General features: G+C 35.1%; 1 protein-coding gene across 1 annotated transcript in view; it reads left to right on the top strand.

Annotated features, from left to right (window-relative positions):
* ArgRS-m (arginyl-tRNA synthetase, mitochondrial) overlaps positions 1-12596 on the top strand; it is a 156374-nt gene that overhangs the window by 73188 nt on the left and 70590 nt on the right. The window contains exons 10-11 of the mRNA XM_090409394.1: positions 6245-6351; positions 8297-8392. Coding sequence (XP_090265520.1) covers positions 6245-6351; positions 8297-8392 — 203 coding nt within the window. The remainder of the gene's footprint in view (positions 1-6244; positions 6352-8296; positions 8393-12596) is intronic.

The raw sequence follows: 12596 nt of genomic DNA, 5'->3' as shown, positions 1-12596 counted from the left end.
TTTCCATGGAGTGAACCAAGTTTTAGTTCTGCAGCTGTTATAATGTGAAACCAAGATTGAATTATTGCTTCTATTAATTGGGTTTTATTGGTGGGTTGCTTCTGACTAACAGGTTTCTTTAGTCAGCTCCATAGATTTTCGAATGGGTTAAGGTCTGGGCTATTCCAGCAGTGGAATATGATTATCTTGAAACCACTTTTTGTTCACAGCAACAACATGACATGGAGCTGAATCCTGTTGAAATATCAATGCTTCATTATCTTGGAAAAGATCATGTATGGAAGGCTTCAGTTTGGGCTCGAGTATTTCATTTATGTATTTTTGGGCATTTATATTCCCATTAATCATGCAAATTCTGCCCACACCTTTTGATGTCATACAACCCCAGATCATAACATTAAGTGGGTGTTTCACGGTAGGTGTAATGCAATCAGGATGCAAATCTTCTCCGATTCTTCTCCTTACGTATTTTATGCCATCACTACCAAACGGAGATTTTTGGTCTCATCACTCCAAATAACACTGTCCCATTGTTCCGCTGTCCAGTTAACATGGGTTTTAGCCCAGTTTAATCTTTTTAACCTTTGTTTGAGAGATAAAAATGTCTTTTTTAGTGGAATTCTAGCATTTAGACCAAATTCCTGCAATCTGCATCGAACAGTCCTTGCACCCAACTTCACATTGTATTGCGCCATTTCATCTTGTATACAATGATGATTTTCTTCTGTCACGTAGGCACAGTCTCTTGATTCTTCTATCATCACTTGCTATTGTGTACCTTTTCCTGCCTTTACCAGTCTGGTTTTGTAGTGACTGAGTCTCCTTATACCTCTTCAGTAATTTAGAAATGACACCTTTGGTTAAGTTTCCACTAATTTTTCTTCTAATTTCTTCATAACTGTAGCCTTGTTCACTTAATAGTACTATTTTACATCGCTTTCTGGGTGACCAGTTCAACTCTTTGCGCCATTTCTTTAATTTTATTACATTTTACAAGCTCACTAAATGAAAGAACACAAAAAACCAACCAACTTGATAGCAATCACATAACACTAAGACAAATGTCCTCCTCTCAGCTCCAATACATGACATCAACATCTGAATCCTACTGTGACCTTATTGGCTCATTGCCAAAACAAGATGACACCTGATTGGCTCTCTAAACACTCATGCTCATTGGCTACATTCAAATGAAGGAATGCTACTTCATATCAACCTAAGCAAGTTGTGCTTCTTTTTTCTGGTTATTTGGCTATAAATTTTCATAGAATACAGATAATTGAACAAACTTTGTTGCATTACATACTTGATTAAATTATCTTTCCATTGATATATAATTTTATGATATTACACCAAAAAAAAAGTGGTGTTATGAGCCATCAAACTTCAAAAATACACTTTTTTCAAAAGGTTTCCACAATTTTGGCCACTAGTGTGTATATATATCAGTCCCACACAAGAGACTCCAAAACTTGTGACATGACAGTGTCACAGGTCTGGCATTATGTGTGGACAAGTGATTAGAGAGAAGAAAGGAATTCATTGATGTATTTTTTGAAGTGCTGAGGATGGTAATCATTGGGGGGAAATGAAATGGTATGGGGAAGACTGTTCCAAAGAAGTAAAAATATAAAAAAACAAAGAATAAACCTAACAGAGAAAATTACTATATTAACTAAAAATGCAATGAATAAAATTAAAAAACAGGAAGACATCAGGAGAACAAAATATAAATATGAACTGCACAAAAACACAAGTGAAAAATCTAAAGAAAGATACTCCTAAAATTCTTAAGGTTTGATTACTGGGAAAAACCTAACTCTTGAAAAAAGTCATCAGACCTACCAATTTATAAAAAAAAAAAAGGAAATAAAGATGACTGCAATAACTCTCTCTCTCTCTCTCTCTCTCTCTCTCTATATATATATATATATATGTAGAAAGTTTTTTACCTTGAGTATAATATATGTTAAAGATACCAAGACAATTCAGTGAAGTTTGCACCTTGCAACACTTGCAGATGCAAACTTGACTGACTTGTCTGTTTGCTTACTTGGGAAATGGAGTAAAAAAAAAAAACCAAGTTTATATTTAAAATAACTTGGTATCTTTAACATATATATATATATATATATATATGAGGAGTGACAATTTAATTCCTGGAATGCACCTGTATAGTCTGATCTACCTTCGGAACTATACATTAGTGACTACTGCTGCCTTTGAAGTAGTCCCCTTTTGCATTTATACACTACTGGTTTAGATGGTGTTGCCATTTTTGGAAACAGGCCTGGAACTATTTTTCCAGAATACTCTTGAGTTCCTTTATCACATTATGCTGGATATCAACAATGTCAGAAAATCTTTGCCCTTTTCCCACAGTGTTTAATTTTGGAAACACCCAGAAATCACAGGGAGCTAAGTAAGTTGGGTGAATAAGCAGGATGACCTAATTCAGTAATAAATTTTTTGCCAGATACTCTCACAATGAACTTACTATGGCTTGCTGCATTGTGTTGATGAATGAGCCATTGTCAGGCCACAATTCAGGTCTTTCTCTCCAAACAGAATCTCATAATCTTTTCAGCACCTCTAAATAGCATTGTTGGTTGACCATTTGTCCCTGTACAATGAATTCATAGTGGACTATCCCCTTGTGATCAAAGAGACACACCAGCATGATTTTGAACTGCGAACGTGACATGCTTGCTTTTTTTGGACATGGTGAACTCTGGGTTTTCTACTGCATACTCTGGCATTTGTTTTGGGATTGTACTGGAAGCACCAGATTTCGTCACCTGTAATTACTCTCTGAAACATGCTTATTTGCAGAAAGATCAGTAGCAACCAACTTGAAGCCACCACTGCTTCTGTTCATCCATCAAGATCCAAGACACAAACTTTGCAGAAATCCTTCGCATACCCAATTCTTCAGTTAAAATTACCCTGACTGTTTCCCAATTCATTTGTAATTCATCAACCATTAATCACACATTTAATTATCTGTCAGACTATACCAAATCTTGCACTCTGTTCACATTTGCGTCCGTCATTTTTGTTTTTGGCTGCCCACTTCTGGGGTTGTCATTCGCATCTTCTCACCCACTTTTGAATCTCTTATGCCACTAGAGCATCTACACCATATACCACTTTCAACAGCTTCAATGTTTCAGTTGCAGTTTTGCCGAATTTCACACAAAATTTGATGTTAACATGCTGCTCCAAATTTCAATCACACATTTTTATGCTGAAGTTTACATGCAGATCTCTATTGTTTTTGTAATTGCCAACTAGCAAATGGCTCTATCGGTTGAGGTTTATGAATGCATTAGTTAAAAGATGTACAACAACGATTACTCGCATCACTCCAAACAAATAACCACACAGGTGACACCATGTGACTGTTCTGGGAATTAAATTGTCACACCTCTTGTATACACACATGTATAATATAACCTACATTTAGTTATTGCAATGATCTTTTTTTTGTACACACACACATGCAAGAATATTAAAAAGGAAGCTAAAAATGTTGTTTAGGAATAAAGGACAAACTAACAGAAGAACAAAAATGGATTCTGAAAAGGTTTCATGGACTCAATCTTTCTTTAAAATTATTAATTGAAAAGAGAAGAGAATTTCAAAAAAAAACATAGTCTTCGCATGAATATGAAAAAAAAAACCTTTGATAATATTGACAAACAGAAATTGTTTAAAATATTAGCTGATTTAAATATACCAAATCAGCTTTTACAGTGATTCAAGAAATATGCGCAGGAAATAAAATAGCAGTCAAATTAGAATATATCAGAATGGAAAAAACACATCAAGAGATAATAGAGAGCAGCAAGGTTGTTTAAAAGATACTTGTGCGATGGTGATGATAACTATCTAACTGTCTACACATAGACACAAGGATAAAGGAAACAATTAAAATAAACTGAAAAGTAAAAGCTTTTCCTGCCAAATATTTCAACCTTGAGAATAACAAGTCATCTTCAGCACTCTCCTTAAATAAATATTCAAATTTAAAGTGGCATCAAGAATAGGCACATTCTAGACACCAGAAATTCTGTAGTATAATAATGTTCAGCATAGTCAGTCCTATGCCTAAACATTATTGTGTAATTAACACCTTATCTCACATGGATTTAAAAATTTTGCCCAGAAATCCACCTTCATTCTTCCAAAAGATGGGTTCTTAAAGGGTTTATCATCCAGTTTTGAAACCTTTTGTGTGTACATGTGTGTGTGGTAGAGGGATAATTTAAGATCTCCCTTCCACACAAGTAATAAATAACTTTATGAGGGGGGGGGGATAACTCTTGAAGAAATGAGCAGAGTTTATATATCACATGGAAATATCACCACTGCCATTGTTATAAACTTGCAACCAATAAAAAAAAATTAAATAAATAAATCAAAAAATAAAACATTTAATTGTTTTGTTGAAAAGAAAATTTAAAAAATGTACAGTAAAAAATAACTCTAAATTTACTCTGGATAATCTAAGGATGTGCACGTCTTCAGATTACCTATTTTAGAGTACCACACTATAGTTGACACTGATCTCTACAAACAGAAATAATAAAAAATAACATCAGATAATGGCTATTTAAAAGTAGTAGTAACTTAAAAAAAATAAATAAAATAAAAAACCTCAACAGGAGTACCTAATGCTTTTTATTTTCAAGGACTCACTAAACTAAATAAAGCATCAAGACTAAAAGTAAGGTTTAATAACTTGATGCAAAAATAATAATTTTAGAAATAAGAATCACAGTAATTAAGTTATAATTAATTACTTCAATCCATTCAGAAAATTCTTATTTTCTTATATAGTCAAGTGGATATTAGATCTGGCATTATTTCAAATCCAAATGTAGAAACTATCAAAGTTTCATGAGATAAGTTCACCAAAGAGCTTACGGGAATACACTCCCTGGCATTCACGAGTTGCTTTAGTGGACTACTTAGAAGACATAGGTACTGCCCAAGTGTCTGTATATTCGCCTTTTATTAGTCCATTTTGATAAGGTTTCACTTACCTGACAGCTATTTTGAATTGGTTTGTTCTCCTTAGGTAGAAACCTTAAGAGAGCAAAAACTCTTGTTCAGTATTAAGGAACTTGAAATGTCAGAGAAATATATTTTTTGTAAGCATACTCTCAGTTGGTGCGTAACACACCAAACATGACCATAGAGTGCTATGAAGGATAACATGTAAAATCACCATTTGTTGGCCGACAAGTTGAATGTGGAGTTCTGGGCTTCAACTAGAACATGAATCTGCACAAAAACATTCAGAACCTAGGCTCACAACATGGGTTTCCATGGTAGCACTGCAATATTCAAAGCCACGCATACTTGAACCAACATGCAGTGTCATCTTCAATGGTGCAAAGGGCATGTACAATGAGACATGGAAGCTTGGAAAGCTGCATTATGGAGTAACAAATCATGCTACACCCTCTATCAAACAAATGGACAGGTGTGGCAGATGTTCAGTGAACATCTCTTACCAGAGTGTGTAACCCCCAGCTATGAAATTTGGAGGTGGCAGTGTGATGTTATGGTCCTGTTTTTTCTGGTTTGGCCTCAGATCTCTGTTTGTGGTGCCACGAACACTGAATTTTGAGAGGTATCGGAACGTTTTGAACATCTGCCTCCCAACAGTCCAGGATCTCATTACATGCCTACAGGAAGAATTGTCCAAAATTCCCATTGACATTTCTATTGTATGCTTCTGGAAAGTATGCCCCATAAGATTGCTGCAGTCATTGCAGTGAAAGGAGGTCATAAATCTTATTAAGGTGGGTACAGTGGCCGTTTGTTCCTTACACTATAGTGTCTGTTGACTTCTTTCCAAGCAATGTATATATATATTCCTGAAGATGACTTTAATGTAAAGGTGGAAAGTAGAATTTTAATATTATTAAAGTTTTTTTTTTAAATCCAAATCAGTAGTTAACTTCATAAATCTAGTATAATGAATATTATAGATAATGTGTGAATGTTTCATAAATGCTGAATTAGGGTATCTGCAATCAATTTTTATATCTTTACAAGGGATTTTGTGGAGTGTGTGTTGGGGGAAAGATATGAAGAAACTGTGTAAAACATTGAGATAATTTTATTTAATTTAACGCTGATAAATTGATCAAATTTATAGAGATCTACTATATTTATAAATTTTTAGTGCTGAAGGCTTTGGCCGAAATATATTTCTTATTTCTGTTCACAGCGTTTAGATATACATTTTGATGAGTACCATGGTGAATCTATGTACTGCGAGCAGGCTGATGATATTATAAACAGATTGAAAGAAAAAGGGCTAGGAAGGACAACTGAGTAAATATATTTTTTTAATTTGCACCCTTTTTGTTGCTATATTTTTGCCTGTCACACTTTTGTACTGACATATTAAAGTATGTGCAGAGATGCCAACAGCTAAAATATTTTATAGATTTTAATTCATGTGTTATGATATCTAACGAAACATGTATAAACAGTGCAAAACTATTTGCGCTGTTTATCATTTGAGGACAATTCTCTGAAACAGCCTGCATTACTGTCACATTTCTGGTCCTATATATATTTCATAATTTTTATTCCTTGTTTACTGATTTTATTTATGCCTCATTATCAATATCACACCTGGATCAATATTCACACCTTACCAAGTTTTAATATCCATTGTTAATGGGTATTATGTTCAGTGATGGAATTTGCAAAATTAAATTTTGCACATTCAGTGATGTATAAACCAATTACCACTATTAGTAATCGGTTTATTTCTATTTTACGTTACCATAAAAAATCATAATTAAATAATTCAAATAAAGTAAAATAAAATATGTTAAGTTAAGGGGATAATAAATCCCTCATTATTTTAAAGCTGGATACGAAACTTGGAGATCGATATCTAAGAGTTTTATGCCGAAGAACTATCAGCGAGTCCAAGCGTAAGTCAACACCTGGGTAGTACAACACTAGGGCAACTCGGAGCAAAGGTGGAGCAAGCTCCATCACTATCCTTAATATTTTCTCATAATGTAAAATGCAGCTCCTAGGAGATGTATTACTGTTCTTCATTATGAGGAGAGGTTACTACCCAGACCGGTTTTGACCTTTATTGAGGTCTCATCAGTGAGTAGGTAGACCTGGATAATACCAAGGTTTAAGTGAACCGAACTTACATACCCTTACTATACAAATTGCCAGAACGGTGTACCCATATATTATTACTACGATAAAGAGCCAAGAGGCTATTTTTTTCCGGTGCCATAAATTAAGTTAAGGGGATAATAAATCCCTCATTATTTTAAAGCCAGATACAATTTCTTATCCAAAGAATAATAAATCTCTCATTATTTTAAAGCCGGATATGATTTCGTATCCGGCTTTAAAATAATGAGGGATTTATTATCCCCTTAACTTAATTTATGCCGCCAGGAAAAAATAGCCCCTTGGCTCTTTATCATAAAATATGTTACTCTGTCACAAATTGCTGGTTACTTGGCATTATGCCTGAGAACTCTTTAGATATTTTTATAATACCTGCATAACCTATCCTCTTATTGTTATATACTATTACCACAAAATTGGTCACAATTAACAAAACAATTTGAAAAGATTGGTATGCCCCTATAGGCCCATATTTTATTTTTTAATTAGGTCTTATTTTTTTTTAAATCCTCTATTTAAATAAAAAGTAGGATATTACCCTTTACATGGCTGTTGGTTTGATGGTGTAGCCACTAGCATTTACATAAAATAAGTAAATCTTTGTTTGGCAGCCAGCCTTCAATCCAGTAGCAGATTTTCACTTTTTTTACTAAATAAATTCTGGAAAGCTCTCTTCCAAAACCAGCTACTTTCATCCACATTAGGCACTTATTCAGGTATACTTTATACATAATGAACTCTCTTAATTTGTCAAAAAAAATTTTTTTACAGCCATGAAATCTACTGATGCAGGTTCACCTACAGATTTCACATAGTTGAGGTTAAATGTTTTTCATTTTCGAACCAGCCTTTGCTGGTAAAAAACTTGTGCCCTCACTGGAAGTATTGATACAAGTTTTTTGCCTTTTTATGTATGATAAGGGAATTTAATGGATTTTTTTGTGTCTGATCTTTGTCCAATGCATTCAATGCCTTTTCCATTCTTTCATTTTTATATCATGTGTTATAGAGCATTCCATGAGTAAGCAAAATGTAAATAAAAAATCCGCATATAGTAAGGATTTACTCTGTGTATGTGTGTGATGTGATTTATTTTATTTTATTGTAGAGATGGTGCCTTTGAACTGGACATACAGTTGACAGACAAGCAAGCTAGAACTCTTGTTTTAGCTAAAAATGATGGATCTTCACTGTACTTGACTAGGTAAGTAAAAAGAATTGATTTATGTGCATCAGTGATACTTTTTTTATTAAGCCATATTCAAAATGTACTATTTGGAAACTTTTGATATCCAACTCAGATTTTCATAAAAAGCATGTATAAGAGAAAAATAAATGAATAGATATTTAGAGTAGTGATATGGAATTGTTTTTGAACATTGAGCTATTATGTTAAGAAGAAATTGTCTTTGAATTGCAACTGGTATTTTTTGGACATAAAATGGGAGTTAGATGGATGTGTAAGAAGGAGCTGCAAAAAAAAAGACAGTGTGGAGGATGTATAAGAAGAAAGATCACACGCAGTACAAGGCATGGGCAAGAAAGGTGACCAGATCATGAGATGAAATTAACCGACCAGATGATGCTAAATCCCAGAGTCTTTCACTATGTGGTAAGATAAAGGAATAATAACTAATGGATACCGATGAAAGAGCAAGGTGACAGAAGCAGATAAAATAGTTGAGTTACTGGGTGGCCACTTTGCTAGGGTCTGTCATCTAAGCAAAAAGCTACTGGTGACAAGAAACCAATGTGGGACTAGTTGATGAATTGAAAGTACTTACTGACCTGGTTGATTAACCTACCTACTCGAACCAACAGGCTGCTAGTTCAAAATCTTTGAACTTGCAGGTGGGAGATGAATTTCATTGCCTGGTGGGAGACCACTTTCCCACTTGCTTTTTTCCATTCTTTGGTGGGTTACTTATTGAATAGATTTTATTTAAAAATAATAAGAGTCTTTTTTTAAACCTCATTCCTGCATATTTATATAATTCTGAATCTAACTTATCTTCTCCAGGTGATTTTCCATTTCTAAAGAAGAAAAATAAAAATAATAATGATTATTAAAAAATTCCTTAGCTCATCAACTGTATTGATGTACTATAAGTTTGCAGCCTTCTGTGGGTGGTGTACACATAAAAAACAAAGGATATTGCATAATCTCAATGCATATATGGCCACTGGATTAGAGGGTATATCCTATTCCTTCAGCCATGCAGCTGGTGGGGGGTAGCTATATGCTACCATACTAGGGAGATGATTATGAACAAGGTGGCTTCCCGTTGCCTTCCTTGCTGTAGTATATTTTATGACTATAGCTGTGTGTGTTCATTGGTCCAGTTTGCCTGCTTGTGGGATAAAAAATCGCAGATAAACTGGTGGAAAAACCTTGCTGTCCACGCCCAAGACTGGCTAACATGGCTTTGGCTGAGGAAGATCCTTAAGCTCCTCACGTTTTTGATGGGAATTGAACCTAGGACACTCCTTCTCAAGACCATATGGTTGCAAAGCACATAGCCACTACTCAATCCACCAATTACAGAGAACCGCATCATCTACACCAATGCCATCTATTCCCTTATCCCCACCACCACCACCACTAGTATTTTTCACAGACAATCACAAACATCCATGTCCATGGTGGGATTCAAACCCACAGCCTTTGGCTGGAGAGTGGATACGCTAACCACTCAGCCAACCAGGCCAGCATTGCAAATATAATTTATTTATCTCTCAGCACTCTGTTTAGTTCTTATTATTTTAACTATAACATTCTTATTATTTTACGAGAACCTCCACAGAGTTTATTTCACATTTATTATTTCATGAGAACCTCCACAGAGCTTCTGAAGACTCATTGCAGGAGACCCACACTATCCATACAATCCATCATACTCTCTCCTTGTAATTCATTCATTGAAAAAGCATGGCACTCACAATAGACTCTAGCAGCCCATTCATCCCTCACCAAAAAGAAAATCTAGTTCTTCTATCCTTGTTAACACTCTCATTACCCAATTTTCAGGAATGATCCCTTATTTCCTCACCCACACACAAAGCCAAGTGCTGAAAATTTTCACTTGTATTAATCCTATAAAATTCTTCTGGTAACTTAAATGTTTCTAACATATCTCCTCTTCTCTGCATATTAACCAACTTATGCAATCCACAAACCTTCAAATTTATCATTGTAGGGAGCATACCACAGCTAATTCATCATCTTGGATCCCCCAGAAATCCAACTCAATTGTCACTCTACCATAAAAAAAAGTGAGTAAATTACCAAGGCACAACCTACCTTTCATAAAGCCATGGTTCTCCACAGAGCATCGTATTCTTTTCTACCTTTCTGAATTCTGTCACTAACAAACTTCTCCAACACCTTTACCACCACACCCAAGATACTGATTGGACTATAATCTTGGAGTTTCTATTATGCAGTGAAACGATTTTGCCTCCTTCCACTCCTTTGGAACTTTACCAGAGTTGAGACTTAAGTTAAATAGCCTAGTCAGGAATGCCAATTCCTTTGCACATTTTCGTAATATCATATTCATGATATACCCTTTATCTACTCCCTCAATGAGTCTTTGGACTCCTTGGAGGTGTCATGTAATGATAATGATGTCTTTGAATGTCATCAAAGACAGGAATGGAGCATTACTAACAGAAGAATTGGAAATCAAAAACAGATGGAAAAAAATACTGTGAGGAACTGTACAATAGAGTGGATAAAAAAAATTTGGAGGAGGAGCCCTCTCACCAGGAAAATTCAGATTTGGAACCTCTTCCACTTAGACATGAAGTTGAAAGAGTAGTTAAACAGCTTAACAGTAATAAAGCCCCAGTTGCAGATCGAATCCCAGCAGAGTTAATTAAGGCCACAGGGGATCGGGGGGATAAGAGTGTTTCATAGGTTGATTACAAGGATATGGGAGACAGGAACATGGCCTAGAGACTGGAAGAAGTCAGTTTTCATACATAAGGAGATATGAATGCTTGCAAGAACTATAGAACTATTAGTTTAATATCTCATGCAAGCAAAATTTTATTGAAGATCATGCTAAATAGGGTTGAGGCAAAAATACCCAAGGAACAAGCAGATTTTAGGAAAGATAAGGGCACCAGAGATCAGATCCTTTGCCTTAGACAGATCATAGAAAAATATAAAGAATTCAGACTCCCTCTGTAATGTGTTTCTTAGAGTACTCTAAAGCTTTTGACTGTGTTCAGCATGTGAAACTGTGGGAAGTAATGAAAAGAATGGGTTTTCCTCAACACCCTATCAGGTTGATAGCCAACTTGTACAGGGAGCAAGAAGCCACGGTAAGAACAGGTGTTGGATTGACTGACTGGCTTCAAGTTGGAAAAGGAGTTAGGCAAGGATGTTTATTTTCTCCTCACTTGTTTAGTATATATATGGAGGACATCATGCATGAAGCATTGGATAAATTCAAGACAGGAATTAGGATAGGTGGTAGATTGATCAATAATCTGAGGTATGCTGATGATACCGTACTTCTCTGTAATGACAAGGAAGAACTAGGACAAATTCTTGATAAAGTTAACAAGATCCGTAATAATAACAGAGGACTTCAACTCAATCCTAGCAAGACAAAAATTATGGTTCTCAAAGGAAATATAAACAAGTAAGCTTTTGAGAAGCAAGTGTACCTTAATGGAGAAAGAATTGAGTAAGTCAGCAAGTTTGAGCACCTGGGATCCATTATTAATGTGAAAAATTGCTGTTCAGCAGATGTCAGAAGAAGATTAGGAATGACTAAAACAACAGTCAGAGACTTGTCTAAAATCTGAAGGATGGATCTATCTCCATGGGAACAAAATTGAGGATTCTGGATGCACTTGTTTTTTACAACAGTAACTTATGGATGTGAGACTTGGAACCTAAAGAAGTCAAATAAGAAAAGAATAACTGCTTTTGAGATGTGATGTTACAGAAGGCTGTTGAGGATATCATATATTGAAAGGTGTACAAATGAATGGGTATTTGGAAAGATCAGTAGAACTTTAAGGCTTCTCAAGGATATTGACAGAAGAAAGTTAAAATATTTTGGACACATTGAAAGATGGAAGGAGCACTTTTCAGAACAGTAATAGAAGGTAAAGTTCCTGTAAAAAGAGGAAGGGATAGACCATCAATGAGATGGATGGATGGTGTGTGGAGTGACTGATCTTCAAAGAGTTGAAGCCTTCAGAAAAGCATACAACAGAACTACATGGCGAGGCCTGGTGTAGCGCATCACTGAGCATTGGAGTTACCATATGTCCAGTGAACATGTGATGTCTAACTAACCTGAAACAGTTGCCTTACTTAGAAGATCTTAGACAATGGTTCATGATCTCTGTAAAATTATTTGATACAACTTACTTGAAGTGGAGAGGGA

Source organism: Typopeltis vanoorti, chromosome 19 (assembly GCF_054136105.1).
Source record: "Typopeltis vanoorti isolate ZY-2024b chromosome 19, IOZ_Tvanoo_1.0, whole genome shotgun sequence".
In the NCBI taxonomy this organism is placed as follows: Eukaryota; Metazoa; Arthropoda; class Arachnida; order Uropygi; family Thelyphonidae; genus Typopeltis; species Typopeltis vanoorti.
The sequence above is the reverse complement of the archived record's forward strand: the minus strand, read 5'-3'. Positions and strand labels throughout refer to the sequence as shown.